Source organism: Bufo bufo, chromosome 3 (genome assembly GCF_905171765.1).
Source record: "Bufo bufo chromosome 3, aBufBuf1.1, whole genome shotgun sequence".
Lineage (NCBI taxonomy): Eukaryota > Metazoa > Chordata > Amphibia > Anura > Bufonidae > Bufo > Bufo bufo.
The window spans coordinates 234,154,538-234,172,709 of NC_053391.1; the positions used below are offsets into that span (position 1 = coordinate 234,154,538).

General features: G+C 45.8%; 1 protein-coding gene across 1 annotated transcript in view; it reads right to left on the reverse strand.

Moving 5' to 3' along the window:
• Positions 1 to 18,172, reverse strand: part of LOC120995066 (C4b-binding protein alpha chain-like) — a 128,058-nt gene that overhangs the window by 17,088 nt on the left and 92,798 nt on the right. The window contains exons 7-8 of the mRNA XM_040424043.1: positions 14,878 to 15,057; positions 10,729 to 10,929 (exon numbers count right to left, since the gene is read on the reverse strand). Of these exons, the coding sequence (XP_040279977.1) occupies positions 10,729 to 10,929; positions 14,878 to 15,057 (381 nt within the window). The remainder of the gene's footprint in view (positions 1 to 10,728; positions 10,930 to 14,877; positions 15,058 to 18,172) is intronic.

The window sequence follows — 18,172 nt, forward strand, 5'->3', positions numbered from 1 at the left end:
CCCTAAAACCTAACAGCCAATACCAGTGAAAAAAAAAAGTGACAGTTTACACTGATCACTTTTTGTCTTTCACTAGTGATTGACAGGGGCGATCAAAGGGGTGATCAAAGGGTTAATTGGGGTGCAGGGGGGTGATCTGGGGCTACAGTCAAGTGTTTGGTGTGTACTCACAGTTCAGTCTGCTTCTCTGCTGGATCCAACCGACGAAAAGGACCAGCAGAGAAGCAGAGAAGCCATATAACAGATCATATTTACTAATATGATCTGTTATATGGCTTGTGATTGGATTTTTTGAAAATCGCCAGCCTGCCAGCCAATGATCGTTGCTGGCAGGCTGGTGACGAACTTGTACTTTAACTTTTGCCGGCCCGCGATGCGCATGCGCGGGCCGGCTTGGAGCGAAATCTCACGTCTCGCGAGATGACGCGTATATGCGTGACTCTGCGCAGCGCTGCCACCTCCGGAACGCGATCCTGCGTTAGGCGGTCCGGAGGTGGTTAATGCAGCTTAAATTAGAATTTTGTGAAAAGGTTCAATATTCTAGACTCAAAGTGTCACACTCTAGTCAGCTAATTATTCCATACCCCCCTGAGCAAAGGGTACCTCAAAATTGTGACTTTGGGGTTTCATAAGCGGTAAGCCATAATCATCCAAATTATAACAAATAAAGGCTTGAAATATCTCGCTTTGCATGTAAAGTCTATCTCATATGTTAGTTTCACCTTTTAAGTTGCATTACTGAAATAAATGAACTTTGCACAATAGTCAAATTTTTCGAATTTCACCTGTATACTAGCAGATGGACCCCGCTTTGCATGGGTATATTTCATTTAATGTTTCTGTGTGTTGTTAAAAGATATCGACAGTATCTCCCATAACAGTGACCTCTACAGTACCCCGCCTCCTTAACACTGCCCCCCCACAGTACCCCGCCCCCTTAACACTGACCCCCCCCACAGTGCCCCGCCTCCTTAAAATGCAACCTCCACAGCAGCCCATCCCCTTAACTTTGACCTTCACAGCAGACAAATAGACAGACGTCGGGACAGACAGAAACTCATTTTTATATATAGGAACATAGGAAGACAGGCACTCTATATGAGGTCACCAGCAGATATCAACAAAGGACAAGGGATAGTGTGTATATGATAAAAACTATATTTATTTGGGTAGTAATAGAAACGTTATTAATATAGGTCACTCCCAATGTACAGGGAGAGGAGTGGGTGGTGTAAAATAGAAAAATGGATAAATGAATAAAGAAAAATAATGTGAAAAAGTGATGATGAAACACCCTGTATTGGGCTATAAGTCCAGAATCATGGTAGGTAGAACTTTAAAGGGAGTCTGTCACCTCCATATGGCCATATACAGTGCTTACATGGCTCTGTAGCACACCTATATAGGATTGTAACGGTACCTTTGTTCTTTTCTTTAGGCCCCTTTCACACAGGCGAGTATTCCGCGCAGATGCGATGCGTGAGTTGAACGCATTGCACCCGCACTGAATCCGGACCCATTCATTTCTATGGGGCTGTTCACATGAGCGGTGATTTTCACGTATCACTTGTGCGTTGCGTGAAAATCGCAGCATGCTCTATATTCAGCGTTTTTCACGCAACGCAGGCCCCATAGAAGTGAATGGGGTTGCGTGAAAATCGCAAGCATCCGCAAGCAAGTGTGGATGCGGTGCGATTTTCACGCACGGTTGCTAGGAGACGATCGGGATGGAGACCCAATCATTATTATTCTCCCTTATAACATGGTTATAAGGGAAAAGAATAGCATTCTGAATACAGAATGCAAAGTAAAATAGGGCTGGAGGGGTTAAAAAAAAATAAAAAATTATTTAACTCACCTTAGTCCACTTGCTCGCGCAGCCCGGCATCTCCTTCTGTCTCCTTTGCTGAACAGGACCTGTGGTGACGTCCCTCCGGTCATCACATGATCCATCACATGATCTTTTACCATGGTGATGGATCATGTGATGACCGGAGTGACGTCACCACAGGTCCTGTTCAGCAAAGGAGACAGAAGGAGATGCTGGGCTGCTATTATTATTTTTTTAACCCCTCCAGCGCTATTTTACTATGCATTCTGTATTCAGAATGCTATTATTTTCCCTTATAACCATGTTATAAGGGAAAATAATACAATCTACACAACCCCGATCCCAAGCCCGAACTTCTGTGAAGAAGTTCGGGTTTGGGTACCAAACATGCGCGATTTTTCTCACGCGAGTGCAAAACGCATTACAATGTTTTGCACTCGCGCGGAAAGTAACGCACCCGCACCTTTTCCTGCAACGCCCGTCTGAAAGAGGCCTTAGACTTGCACCAGCAGGAAAAACGAAGTTTAATTCATATGCAAATGAGCACTCGCAAGTGCCCAGGGGCGGCGTTCAGTGTGTAGGTGCCCAGGCTGCTCTGCCTTCTGTTCACTTTACTCCTCCCCAGCCTCTTCCTTTGCCCGCCCTCCAAGTCCGGACCTATCGCTGAGGCAAGAGACTTGGAGGGCGGGCAAAGGCAGAGACTGGGGAGGAGTAAAGTGAAAAGAAGGCAGGGCAGCCTGGGCACCTACACACAGAACGCCGCCCCTGGGCACTTGCGAGTGCTCATTTGCATATGAATTAAACTTCGTTTTTCCTGTTGGTGCAAGTCTAAAGAAAAGAACAAAGGTACCGTTACAATCCTGTATAGGTGTGCTACAGAGCCACGTAAGCACTGTATATGGCCATATGGAGGTGACAGGCTCCCTTTAAATATTAGACAAATATAGTCAATAGTCTGAGATGGAGATATCTCTTAAATATATAAAAATGAGTTTCTGTCTGTCTGTCTGTCTAGACGTCTGTCTGTCTGGACGTTCTTTATGCGCAACCAAATGACTGGACCGATCTTCACCAAATTTGGCACACAGGAACATCAGGTGTCCGGGAACGTTTTTTGGACCGGGTATCAGCTCTCTTGGACTTACAGTTTCTGAGATATCCCCCAAAAATGACCTGTATTAGCCAACAGAAGCCAGCAAGACTTTCACTTAAATCTGAACTACCAGTTACACGGTCACATGTCCCTTATTAGCCAATAGAAGCTCGCAGGTCCTACTCCAGGTTTCCATAACAAGTGATCACAGGTTTTAGCAGTTTGCAGGTCCTTAAATATTCAGTCATATGACGTATAATGGCACAACCACACTGCAATATGCATAGGGGCAGGGGCCACTATTAAAAGGATGGGCACTGTGGAGTTCACTGTTAAAGGGGCAGGCACTCCGGAGGTCACTGTTAAAGGGGTGGGCACTATGGAAGTCACTGTTAAAAGGGGCGGGTACTGTGGAGGTCACTGTTAAAGGGGTGGCCACTATGAAGGTCACTGTTAAAGGGGTGGTCAATGTTAAAGAGACGGGCACAGTGGAGGTCACTGTTAAAGGGGCGGGCACTGTAACTGTTAAAGGGGGGGACAATGTTAAAGGGGCGGGCACTGTGGAGGTCACTGTTAAAGGGGCAGCAACTATGAAGGTCACTGTTAAAGGGGTAGTTAATGTTATAGGGGCGGGCACGGTGGAGGTCACTGTTAAAGGGGTGGTCAATGTTAAAGCGGCGGGCACTGTGGAAGTCACTGCTAAAGGGGCAGGTACTGTGGAGGTCACTGTTAAATGGGCGGGCACTGTGGAGGTCACTGTTAAAGGGGCAAGCACTGTGGAGGTCACTGTTAAAGGGGTGGGCACTATTAAAGGGACGGGCAATATGGAGGTCACTGTTAAAGGGGCGGGCATAGTGGAGGTCATTGTTAAAGGGGCGGGAACTGTGAAGGTCACTGTTAAAGGGGCGGCCACTATGAAGGTCACTGTTAAAGGGGTAATCAATGTTAAAGGGGTGGGCACTGTAGAGGTCACTGCTAAAGTTTTCCCCCCAAACAATTAAAAGTTTCAAGTAAAAATAAACAAGTACAATATGTGACAAAAAAACAGTCTCAGAACGGCCTGGATAAGTCAAAGCGTTTTAAAGTTATCAGCACTTAAAAGGACACTGGTCAGATTTGCAAAAAATGGCCACGTCCGTATGGTGAAATAGGGCCGAGTCAAATGTTAAAGGGTTAAAGGGGTGGTCAATGTTAAAAAGGCGGGCACTGTGAAGGTCATTATTAAAGGGGCGGGCGACTGTAAAGGTCACTGTTAAAGAGGAGGGCACTGTAGAGGTCCCTGTTAAAGGGACGGTCACTGTTAAAGGGACGGTCAATGTTAAAGGGGCGGTCACTGTTAAAGGCATGGCACTGTGGAGGTCACTGTTAAAGGGACGAGCAATTTGGAGGTCACTGTTAAAGGGGCGAGCAATTTGGAGGTCACTGTTAAAGGGGCGGGCACTGTAGACGTCACTGTTAAAGGTGCGGTCACTGTTAAAGGGGTGGGCACTGTGGAGGTCACTGTTAAAAGGGTAATTACTATTAAAGGGGCAGGCACTGTGGAAGTCACTGTCAAATTGGCAGTCACTGATAAAGGGGCGGGCACTGTAGAGGTCACTGTTAACAGGGCGGCCACTGTGGAGATCACTGTTAAAGGGGCAGGCACCGTGGAGATCACTGTTAACAAGGCTGGCACCGTGGAGATCACTGGTAAAGGGGAGGGCACTGTAGAGGTCACTGTTAAAGAGTAGGTCACTGTTAAAGGGGTGGCACTGTGGAGGTCACTGTTAAAAGGGCAGGCACTGTACAGGTCATTGTTAAAGGGGCGGTCACTGTTAAAGGGGAAGGCACTGTCAAAGTAGCGGGCACCGTGGAGATCACTGTTAAATGGGCGGGCACTGTGAAGGTCACTGTAGAAAGGGGCAGGCACTGTAAAAGTCACTGCTAAAGGGTCGGTCACTCTTAAAGGGGTGGGCATTATGGAGGTCACTGTTAAAGGGGCGGGCACTGTAGAGATCACTGCTAAAGGGGGGGCCACTATGAAGATCACCGTCAAAGGGGTGGTCAATGTTAAAGGGGCGGGCACTGTAAAGGTCACTTTTAAAGGGGAAGCCACTATGAAGGTCACTGTTAAATGGGTGGTTAATGTTATAGGGGCGGGCACAGTGGAGGTCACAGTTAAAGGGGTGGTCAATGTTAAAGCAGCGGGAACTGTGGAAGTCACTGTTAAAGGGGCAGGTATTGTGGAGATCACTGTTAAGTGGGCGGGCACTTAGGAGGTCACTGTTAAAGGGGCGGGCACTGTGGAGGTCACTGTTAAAGGGGCAAGCACTGTGGAGGTCACTGTTAAAGGGGCGGGCATAGTGGAGGTCATTGTTAATGGGGCGGGCACTGTGAAGGTCACTGTTAAAGGGGCGGCCACTATGAAGGTCACTGTTAAAGGGGTGGTCAATGTTAAAGGGGGGGCACAGTAAAGGTTACTGCTAAATAGGAGAGCACTGTGGAGGTCTGTTATATGGGTAGGCACTGTGGAGGTCACTGTTAAAGGGGCAGGCACTGTGAAGGTCACTGTTAAAGGGGCAGTCACTGTTAAAGGAGCGGGAATTGTGGAGGTCACTGTTAAAAGGGCGGGCACTGTGAAAGTCACCGTTAAAGGGGCAGCCACTATGAAGGTCCCGTTAAAGGGGCGGCCACTATGAAGGTCACTGTTAAAGGGGTGGTGAATGTTAAAGGGGCGGGCACTATGGAGGTCATTGTAAAAGGGGCGGGCATTGTGGAGGTCACTCTTAATGGGGCAGGCACTGTGGATGTCATTGTCAAATGGGCATTCACTGTTAAAGGGGCGGGCACTGTAGAGGTCACTGTTAACAGGGCGGGCACCGTGGAGATCACTGTTAAAGGGGCGGGCACTGTCAAGATCACTGTTAAAGGGGCGGTCACTGTGGAGATCACTGGTAAAGGGAAGGGAACTGTAGAGGTCACTGTTAAAGGGGCGGTCACTGTTAAAGGGGTGGTACTGTGGAGGTCACTGTTAAAGGGGCGGGCACTGTAGAAGTCACTGTTAAAGGGGTGGACACTGTTAAAGATGCATGCACTGTCAAAAGGGCGGGCACAGTGAAGATCACTGTTAAATGGGCGGGCACTGTGAAGGTCACTGTTAAAGGGGCAAGCACTGTAAAAGTCACTGTTAAAGGGCCGGTCACTCTTAAAGGGGTGGGCATTATGGAGGTCACTGTTAAAGGGGCGGGCACTGTGGAGATCACTGCTAAAGGGGCGGCCACTATGAAGATCACCGTCAAAGGGGTGGTCAATGTTAAAGGGGTGGGCACTGTGGAGGTCATTGTTAAAGGAGTGTGCACTTTGGAGGTCACTTTTAAATTGGCAGTCACTATTAAAGGAACGGGCAATATGGAGGACACTGTTAAAGGGGCAGGCACTGTGGAGGTCACTGTTAAAGGGACGGTCACTGTTAAAGGGGCGGACATTGTGGAGGTCACTGTGGAGGTCACTGTTAAAGGGGCGGGCATTGTGAAGGTCACTGTTAACCACCCCAGGACCGCCTAACGCAGGATTGTGTCCTGGCGGCAGCGGTGTTATTCCTCCTAGACGCGCCGGCGCATCATCTCGCGAGAGGCAATATTTCCTGTGAACGCACACAGGAGCGCGAGTTCATAGGAACTGGAGGTAAGCGAGTGGATCTACAGCCTGCCAGCGGCGATCATTCGCTGGCAGGCTGTAGATGCGATTTTAACCCCAAAAAGGTATATTAGACGCTGTTTTGTTAACAGCGTCTAATATACCTGCTACCTGGTCCTCTGGTGGTCGATCCAAGCAAAAGGGACCACCAGAGGACACAGGCAGCTCTGTAAGTAGCACCAAACACCACTACACTACACCCCCCCGTCACTTATTAACCCTTTATTAACCCCTGATCACCCCATATAGACTCCCTGATCACCCCCCTGTCATTGATCACCCCCCTGTAAGGCTCCATTCAGACGTCCATATGTGTTTTACGGATCCGCGGATCCACGGATCCGCAAAGCACATACGGACGTCCGAATGGAGCCTTACAGGGGGGTGATCACCCCATATAGACTCCCTGATCACCCCCCTGTCATTGATCACCCCCCTGTAAGGCTCCATTCAGACGTCCGTATGTGTTTTGCAGATCCGCGGATCCACGGATCCGCAAAACACGGACACCGGCAATGTGCTTTCCGCATTTTGCGGATCCGCACATTGTCAGAACTATATAGAAAATGCCTTTTCTTGTCCGTAATTGCGGACAAGAATAGGACATGTTCTATAGGCTCTACAAAAAAACGCAGTGTTCGCCCGATCAGGCCTGATCTTGTGTGCACACTTCACGTTCAGTCCGCCCCACCGCAGTGACATAATTTTTTTTTTTCTGATCACTGCGAAAACACCGTAAAATTGCTGCGGCGCTATAAAAAGATCACTTTTGAGGGGCATTGCGAGTTCATAGAAGATTTATTTATTTTTGGCACAAGTTAGCGGAATTTTTTTTAAATATTTTTTTTGTTTTGTTTTTTTCTTACAAAGTCTCATATTCCACTAACTTGTGACAAAAAATAAAATCTCACATGAACTCACTATACCCCTCACGGAATCCAAATGCGTAAAAAGTTTTAGAATTTTTTTTTCAGACTTCTTCTCACGCTTTAGGGCCCCTAAAATACCAGGGCAGTATAAATACCCCACATGTGACCCCATTTTGGAAAGTAGACACCCCAAGGTATTCGCTGAGGGGCATATTGAGTCCATGAAAGATTGAACTTTTTGTCACAAGTTAGCGGAAAGGGAGACTTTGTGAGAAAAAAATAAAATAAAAAAATTCCGCTAACTTGTGCCAAAAAAAAAAAAACTTCTATGAACTCGCCATGCCCCTCACAGAATACCTTGGGATGTCTTCTTTCCAAAATGGGGTCACATGTGGGGTATTTATACTGCCCTGGCATTTTAGGGGCCTTAAAGCGTGAGACGAAGTCTGGAATCCAAATGTCTAAAAATGCCCTCCTAAAAGGAATTTGGGCCTCTTTGCGCACCTAGGCTGCAAAAAAGTGTCACACATGTGGTATCGCCGTACTCAGGAGAAGTAGGGCAATGTGTTTTGGGGTGTCTTTTTACATATACCTATGCTCGGTGAGAGAAATATCTCTCTAAAATGACAACTTTGTATAAAAAAATGGGAAAAGTATACATTTACAGAGATATTTCTCTCACCCACCATGGGTATATGTAAAAATACACCCCAAAACACATTGCCCTACTTCTTCTGAGTACGGCGATACCACATGTGTGACACTTTTTTGCAGCCTAGGTGCGCAAAGGGGCCCAAATTCCAAAGAGTATCTTTACGATTTCACAGGGCATTTTTTACGCATTTGGATTCCAGACTTCTTCTCACGCTTTAGGGCCCCTAAAATGTCAGGGCAGTATAAATACCCCATAAGTGACCCCATTTTGGAAAGAAGACACCCCAAGGTATTCCGTGAGGGGTATGGTGAGTTCATGTAAAATTTTATTTTTTGTCACAAGTTAGTGGAATATGAGACTTTGTAAGAAAGAAAAAAAAAGAAAAATAAATAAATCATTTTCCGCTAACTTGTGACAAAAAATAAAAACTTCCATGAACTCACTATGCCCATCAGCGAATACCTTAGGGTGTCTACTTTCCGAAATGGGGTCATTTGTGGGGTGTTTCTACTGTCTGGGCATTGTAAAACCTCAGGAAACATGACAGGTGCTCAGAAAGTCAGCTGCTTCAAAATGCAGAAATTCACATTTTTGTACCATAGTTTGTAAACGCTATAACTTTTACCCAAACTAATAAATATACACTTATTGCAAATTTATATAAAAATGTAGTTTTATTTGAAAAATTTTACAACCGAAAGTGAAAAATGTCATTTTTTTGCAAAAATTTTGTTCAATTTCGATTAATATCAAAAAAAGTAAAAATGTCAGCAGCAATTAAATACCACCAAATGAAAGCTCTATTAGTGAGAAGAAAAGGAGGTAAAATTAATTTGGGTTGTAAATTGTATGACCGAGCAATAAACCGTGAAAGTAATGTAGTGCATAATTGTAAAAAGTGGTCTGGTCATTAAGGGGGTTTAAGCTAGGGGGGGCTGAAGTGGTTAAAGGGGCGGGCACTGTAAAAGTCACTGTTAAAGGGGAGGGCACTGTAAAAGTCACTGTTAAAGGGCCGTTCACTCTTAAGGGGGTGGGCATTATGGAGGTCACTGTTAAAGGGGCGGGCACTGTGGAGATCACTGCTAAAGGGACGGCCACTATGAAGATCACCGTCAAAGGGGTGGTCAATGTTAAAGGGTCGGGCACTGTGGAGGTCACTGTTAAAGGGGCGAGCACTGTGGAGGTCACTGTTAAATGGGTGGGCACTGTAAAGGTTACTGTTAAAGGGGCGGTCACTGTTAAAGGGGTGGGCACTGTGGAGGTCACTGTTAAAGGGGCAGTCACTATTAAAGGTGCAGGCACTGTGGAGGTCACTGTCAAAGGGGCGGTCTCTGTTATAGGGGTGGGCACTGTGGAGGTCACTGTTAAAGGGGTGGCTACTGTGAAGGTCACTGTTAAAGGGGTGGGCACTGTGGAGGTCATTGTTAAAGTGGCGGGCACTTTGGAGGTCACTTTTAAATTGGCGGTCACTATTAAAGGAACGGGCAATGTGGAGGACACTGTTAAAGGGGTGGCTACTGTGGAGGTCACTATTAAAGGGGTGGGCACTGTGGAAGTCAATGTTAAAGGGGCGGGTACTGTGGAGATCACTGTTAAAGAGGGAGCCATTATGAAAATTACTGTTAAAGGGGTGGTCAATGTTAAAGGGGCGGGCACTGTGGTGGTCACTGTTAAAGGAGCGGGCACTGTGGAGGTCACTTTTAAAGGGGCGGTCATTGTTAAAGGGGCAGGCACTGTGGAGGTCACTGTTAAAGGCAGGGGCATAGCTAAAGGCTCATGGGCCGTGGTGCAAGAGTTTAGCTTGGGGCCCCCCTTCCCTCAGTGCTTTGTGGCCAGGGGCAGGGAAGCACTTCGCATTCGTGCTGCCTGAAGCAAAAATTGAAATAGCACCCTCACCCTTGCCAAATTCTTGACCTAACCCCTAACCCCTTCCCTCCAGCCAGAGGTGTAACTTGACCCGCATGCACTTTCTACAATACCAGTGTCTTCCTATGCAGCACAAGGGCCCCTCAGGCTCCTGGGCCCGGTAGCAACTGCTACTCTGCACCCCCTATAGCTACGCCCCTGGTTAAAGGGGCAGGCACTGTGCAGGTCACTGTTAAAGATGCAGTCACTGTTAAAGGGGCGGGCACTGTGGAGGTCACTGTTAAAGGGCGGGCACTGTGGAGGTCAATGTTAAAGGGGCGGCCACTGTGGAGGTCACTGTTAAAGGGGAGGGCACTGTGGAGATCACTTCTAAAGCGCGGGCACTGTGGAGGTCATTGTTAAATGGACTAGTACTGTAGAGGTCACTATTATGGGGGATACTGTTGATATCTTTTTCTGACATACGATAACATGAAATGAAATATACCCGTGCAAAGCTGGGGTTCTTCTGCTAGTATATATATATATATTTTTTTTTTATAGAGAGAGAGAGATAAAAGATAGGTATTTCATACACTTTCTGTAAGTAATCTTTAGGGTTTTATTTAAGCGGTGTAGTCAAACTAGTTTTTTTGCAGCCAATGCGCCAAGGCTTACTCGTGAGACCTGTGCCTTGGGCCCACCAATGTGTTAAAATGCCCCTTCTCCCATAGATATTTTAGATATATGACATACTTACGCTTCTCACAAATTGGAACTTCAGGATGCCAGGTTAAATCTTCTTGACAGGTTATGGTACTTTGTCCATTTAAAACAAAGTAGGAATCACATTCCATTGTAACAGAATCATGAATCAGAAATCCTTTCTCATTGTGGAAATTTTTGGGTTTCCCTTTTTGGATTCTTCCATTTATTAGCTGAGGCGTGTAGCAGAAGTTTCCTTAGAAACAAGAAAACAAAATCTTTTACATCTAATATCCCAGAAACAAAAGGTCTACCTAAAGACTGCATGGGGGCTTCAATTTCCTTTAGGCCTCTTTCCCACGAACGATACGCATTGTGTCAGGATGCGTTCAGTGAAACTCGCACCATTGCGCAAGCAAGTTCAGTCCGTTTTGCGATTGTGTTCAGTAGTTCAGTTTTTTCCGCGCGGGTGCAATCCGTTTAGATACGTTTTTCACGAGCGTGAAACCCAAACCCTATACCCAAATAACCAATAGCTTAACCCAATAAAAATACACGTGGACACCTTAATGGGTGGAATAAATAAGGCCACGGCCATCTTTATTAATGATTAGCTTAAAGTTCATTAACAATAAATCATCATAAAATGAAATCATCAATGAATTAAATCATCATCAATATCTTATTAACAAACCAATAATTAGACCAGCCATAAGCTCGGCCAAAACTACTGACTCAACTCGTCCGCTCACCTTATCAGTGAGCGACTTTTACCCTCCTTCTAATAAAGCAGCCGTGACAAAAATAAAAAGGGCGGGGAAGCAATCCTTCCGCAGGTACTCGTCTGGCAGCACACAGCTGGCAGACACCGCTTCTTATAACCCTAGCCTGGTCCCAGCCCAAAACTCCCACCCAATCCTATACCTGTTGCTGGGCATCCCTATTCCATTCTGCCCAGCAACGGAATTCCATAGGTCCCTCCCCGACCCAATGAATGACCTCAGCCACTCTGCCCAGTAACCTTCTTATTTTTAGCTCATGAACCTCACTTTCTTGGCAGGAAAATTCCCGCCAAAGATTCTAAATGTAAAATCTCTGGGATGATTATAATCCCATGAGGATCCCTCCATAATTCTTTCCGGGATCCTGACATTTCATCCAGGTTACATCCGCATGCAAGGAGTTTTTCACTGAAGCCCCATTCACTTCTATGGGGCCAGGGCTGCGTGAAAAATGCAGAATATAGAACATGCTGCGATTTCCACACAACACAGAACTGATGCGCGAAGAAAACACTCATGTACACAGACCCATTGACATTAGTGGGTCTGGATTCAGTGCGGGTGCTATGTGTTCTCGTCACGCATTACACCCGCGTGGAAAACTCGCTCGTGTGAAAGGGGCCTAAGGCTTGTTTGTTGTAGTGTTAGGGCTCATTCACACAAACGTGCCATGTTTTGCGGTCCGCAAATTGCAGATCCGCAAAACATGGATGCTGCCCGTGTGTGTTCCGCAAATTGCGAAACGGAATGGGAGGCCCATAATAGAAATGCCTATTCTTGTCTGCAAATCGGACAAGAATAGGACATGTTCTATTTTTTTTGCGGGGCCGTGGAACGGAACACCATTGAAGTGAGTGGTTCCGCATCTGAGGCGCATTTTTGTGGAACCAAAACACGTTCATGTGCATGAGCCCTTATTGAGGGGGAACCAGCCATCACTTTCAGGCTCCCTGGCTACAAACAGCTATGTTCTACTGTGAAATGCGGCCACCTCTTGTCTGCGTATTTCAAAAGTCCTGTTTTTTTTTTTTTTTTCAGCAGTACAAGTAGAGCACCATTTTGTGGTACATACAGTATAATGTATAGCTCTTATTTTTGGGGCTGCAATTCTGGCCTTTGTTTTTTAGGTTTTGTTTTTATGTGGTTTAGGGTCCATTCACACGTCCGTTATAAAGTTTTTTTCGGATCCATTAATTTCAATTGCCTCTGCAAAAATGCGGACACCAATCATAGTGCTGTCCGAATCACGGAATCCGTTCCGTTTTCCTATTTCTGAGTATACGGATCCTGAAAAAAAATTAAGCTTGTCCTACTTTCTGTCCGTTTTTCGGGTCCGTTGTCCATTCAAGTCAATGGATCCGCATAAATGCGGATGACATGCACAAAACCATCCGAATGTCATCCGATTTTGAGGATCCGTTGACAGGAAAATGGATGGGAAAAAAAAACGGAATAACGGAAACACGGAACGGATTCGGAAGCACTTTAGTAAAAAAAACAGAAGGTTGTACTGAAAAACGGATCCGCAAAAAAAAGGAACGTTTATCTGGAAAGGTAAAAATACTGACATGTGAATGGACCCTTATCATGTGGTTTTATTGTGCAAGTTGTTGCAATATCAAATGTGTAGATTTTTTTATGGTTTTCTATTTTTATACAATAACACCTATATATTTTTGGGGAAATATTCTTTTGTGCTTCTGCATTCAAAAATTGATAGCATTTTTATTTTTCCATCCTTGGAACCATGCAATAGCTTATATTTTTGTGGGATGACATGTAGTTTTCATTGGCGTCATTTTGCTACGTACTGTACGAGTGACCACTTTCAGTTTTGCATTGCTTTTATTTTTTTATTTTTTTACGGTGTGCACAATGCATGATCAATATGGTGATCGTTTTATTGGACAGGTCAATATGGACATGGTGCTGACAATTACATATATCTTTTTTTTTATATATGCTGCCATCTCCAATGGATCAGAACCCTGTGATCTTGTTTTGGTGGGGGGCAATAGGGTGAGACAGGGAGCTCATGCACTCTCAATATACTGACCCTAGCATATAAGGAACTGTACTGCCAGGATTGGAATTATCTCCACACCTGTCAGTAAGAGCAAGGTGCCAGGTGTATAATGCAGCCAGAACCCACAAGTGATGCCGTGGACGCGGCCTTTAAAGGAGTTCTCCATGATTAGAGAAACATGGTTGCTTTCTTCCAGAAACAGCGCCACACCAGTCCATGGGTTGTGCCTGATATTGCAGCTCAGCGCCATTGAAGTGAATGGGGCAGAAAAGCTGCAATACTACACACAACCTGTAGACAGGTGTGGTGCTGTTTTTTTTAACAAAGCAACAATATTTTTCAGATCCTGGACAGCCCCTTTAAGGCTACTTTCACACTCGCGTTTTGGCTTTCCGTTTGTGAGATCTGTTCAGGGATCTCACAAGCGGTCCAAAACGGACCAGTTTTGCCCAAATGCATTCTGAATGGAAAAGGATCTGCTCAGAACAGGGGCGTTACTACCATAGCGGCAGACCATGCGACTGCTATGGGGCCCAGGGCAAGAGGGGGCCCAGTCTTAGTTGGGATTATCTCCTCTTCTACTGGAGGTGAAAACTTGGTCAGGACTCTAACCTCTAAAGCAGGCATGCTCAACCTGCGGCCCTCCAGCTGTTGTAAAACTACAACTCCCACAATGCCCCTCTGTAGGCTGATAGCTGTATGCTGTTCGGGCATGCTGGGAGTTGTAGTTTTGCAACAGCTGGAGGGCCGCAGGTTGAGCATTCCTGCTCTAAAGGAACAACTTTTAGAAAATGAGGCAGTGGAAAAATGGCCCAAGGGTCATTAAAAGGGGTTTAGGCAGAAACCCTTCTGTCCTGTGTGGGGGGCTTGGTTTGATCCTATGGGACCCTTGCTTCTCTATGTACGCCACTGGCTCAGAATGCATCAGTTTGCCTCTGATCATTCTCCATTCCGCTCTGGAGGAGGACACCAAAACTCTGCCTGCAGCGTTTTGCTGTCCGCTTGACGAAACTGAGCCAAATGGATCCGTCCTGACACACAATGTAAGTCAATGGGGACGGATCCGTTTTCTCTGACACAATCTGGCACAATAGAAAACGGATCCGTCTCGCATTGACTTTCAATGACGGATCCGTCTTGGCTATGCTACAGATAATACAAACGGATCCGTTCATGACGGATGCATGTGGTTGTATTATTGTAACGCATCCATTTCTGCAGATCCATGATGGATCCGCCCAAAACGCAAGTGTGAAAGTAGCCTAAATTGATCTCCACTTTTTTGTGCTGTGGCATGCACTGTATTCCTCAATTAACTGGGTTCAGGATCGTGGCACATGCTACTCCGTAATGACAGGATGTTCCTGGCGTATCATCGTGTTAGGTCAGTACTTACTCTCACATTTAGGCAATGAGGGCCCCCACTGGCTGTAAATATTGCACTTCACCTCACCGATACCATTCATAACGAAGCCTTCAAAGCATTCAAATCTAACCACAGAATTTAGAGTATATGGCCCAGCGAATCCTGACAGTTTTCTTGCGTTGTGGACTTCAGGGGAAGGGCATTCAACATCTATAACAAACAGAATACAAATTAATAGATCCTGAGTATGGCGTGGCTCAGAAGTTCTGTTTTTTTAGCGATCTCTGCAAACATATAAAATAGGTTAAAAACATGTCGATGATTAGCTTCAGTCACAATAAATGATGATATATGCTGGCAAATCCCCACAGATGGGCAGGTGCACTATTATAGGTATGGTAATATCTGAGTGTTCTCGGTTCTTGTATATTAGATATCTGTGTGCAACACCTCTGCCAGAAATCAAATTTCCTTATATTGCCCATGAGTAAAGAATACAGGATGCTATTGTCTACTATGTAGAAAAATATAATTCTCCCTAACTTTATTATCAGCAAATTCCTACTCATAACCAGGGACGGACACAGACAGCAGAGGGCCCCTGAGCAAAGAATGTGCCTGGGCCCCCCTCCCCAAACTACACATACAGATGTAAACATATACAATATGTGCATAATCCTGGAAGACCAAGCAGCATATAAGGACCAGGAGCGCAGCGCTGGCCCAGGAAGCAACACTGCACAATGCTTTTGGCTAACAATGTGTCGTGCAACCAAGGATACCAGCAGCACAATGAGTTAAAATGAATAGGGTCGCATTGTGACCTTGAAGTTTCTTAAAATCACAATCAAAAAGTTGCAAGAAATTCAGCAGGTTGGATTTTTTGTGACCTTCAGGTCACAGCCCCATTTACTTTTACTTGTTGTGATGTATCGTAGTGTCGCTGCAATCTTTGGCTGCACAATGTGTGTTGCAGCCGCAGTCACAGCCACCTTGTGGTGCGAGCCTAAGGGCCCATTTAGACGGCTGTGCTTTACAGTCTGCAAATTGCGGATCCACAAAACACGGAGACTGGCCGCGTGCGTCCTATGATAGAAAATGCCAATTCTTGTCTGCAATTGCAGACAAAAATAGGACATGTTCTATCGTTTTTGCGGGGCTGTGGAAGAGACATATAGATGTGGACAACACACGATGTGCTGCCCGCATCTTCTGCATACCCGTTGAAATTAATGGATCCACACCCATTCTGCAAAATTGCAAAACAGATGCGGACTCCTTCATACGGCCATTTGTAGCCGTGATACTAGGTTGCTAGTGGCGAGTGGAACTAGCCCATCCCCACATCGCCAGGAGTATACCTTGGCATTCGCCCCCCATCCCTCCCCTATACTGTCTGACCTATCAGACACTAAGGAGATACGGCCGCAATAAGGGGGATGGTTTCTTCGGCGCACCCGATCATGTGACTCCTGATAGTGACGTGACGGTATACGTCATGCGTCACGTGACTGATCATGTGCTGCGGGGGGAGGAGCCTATGCGACGCGCGAGGTTTAAAAAGGACGCCAGCGCTAGTCACCCGCTCCCACTGCCATACGCAGGAGAGGTGCGGACCGAGGACGCAGGTTAACTACTTTGGCAAGCTAAGTATAACCGGATGTACTGAGTGGATTGTCTTATTAACTGCCATAACCTATGACTTAGGCTGTAACAAGCACACATTGTCTTGTTGTTGTTTGCCTGCGTTCCTGGCACTATTTTGGTCCCCTGATGATCTGGCATCCGTCAGTGAAACGCGTAGGGACATCATTCTATTTATTATTTTTTTCTCTTGTCTGCCTGCCCTAGCAAGTGACTGGTCTTTCTTTGCTTCTGACGAAGCTGGGCAGTCAACGGATAGGTCTGAGGGCCATCTAGGGGCAGTCAGAGAGGGTTTGCTTATAGTTAGGATACAGGGACGTATTGAGGGGAAGAGACCCAGTATCTGTCTCCCTCCTATATTCTATCCCTGTCTTTTCCTAACTCACCCTCTGAGTGAGCCGCCTGGCTTATATATTTTTTCTCCCTACCAGTTCATCTTTGGTTGGCAGTTATTTTGTAACTTCCTAGTGAGGTATTGTTCATATTAATCACCGTTGGGCCTATTATTTTAAATGGTATTAATAAAATACACGTTTTAAGGTACTCCAATACTCAATTTATCCAGAATCTATATTTTGGGCGCCATTCATATTTATTTTGTTTGACCAGCTTTCACTTAGGTTGTGTTCGGCCATTTAAATGAGCCCTAACACACATACTGGACTTTCATACACACTCTCACATACACACACTTGTACACATACAGACACTGTCACATATGCAGACACTCTCACATACACACACTGTCACACATGCAGTCACTCACATACACTGTCACACATGCTGACACTGTCACATACACACACTGTTACACATGCAGGCACTTCCACATACACATACTGTCACACATGCAGTCACTCACATACAGACACTGTCACATATGCAGACACTTTCACATACACACTGTTACACATACAGACACTATCACATACACACACTGTCACACATGCAGTCACTCACATACACTTGTGCACATGCAGACACTGTCACATACAGACACTGTTACATATGCAGACACTCTCACATACACTTGTGCACGTGCAGGTTCTGTCACATACACACACTGTCACATATGCAGACACTCTGACATACACACTTGTAGACATGCAGGCACTATCACATACACACACTGTTACACATGCAGGCACTGTCACATACACACACTGTCACATATGCAGACACTCTGACATACACACTTGTACACTTGCAGGCACTGTCACATACACACACTGTTACACATGCAGGCACTGTCATATATGCAGTCCCTCACATACACTTGTACACATGCAGGCACTGTCACACACACACACTGTCATACATGCAGACACTCTCACATACACACACATGTACACAATTTGTCGTCTGCAAAATTCTTGTTTATTGTTACATAATCAAATATCCTGTGACGCATTTCGACACTAGCAGGTGTCTTTATCAAACAGCAGTCAATAGCAGCAGACAATAAACAAGAATTTTGCAGACGACTTTGTGAGTGCCGATCCTTACTGTTCTTGCTTTATGGGATGCCAATCCTAGCATATGAGCACCACAAACTTCATAACCAGCAGTGTCGACCTATTGGACTTTATATTCCACACAGCAGCAGTCGGTCCTTCCTTCCTCACTTCCTGGCTCTGTATTACTGTTTCTTGTGTCCTCAGCCAGGCCCCTCCCCCCCCCT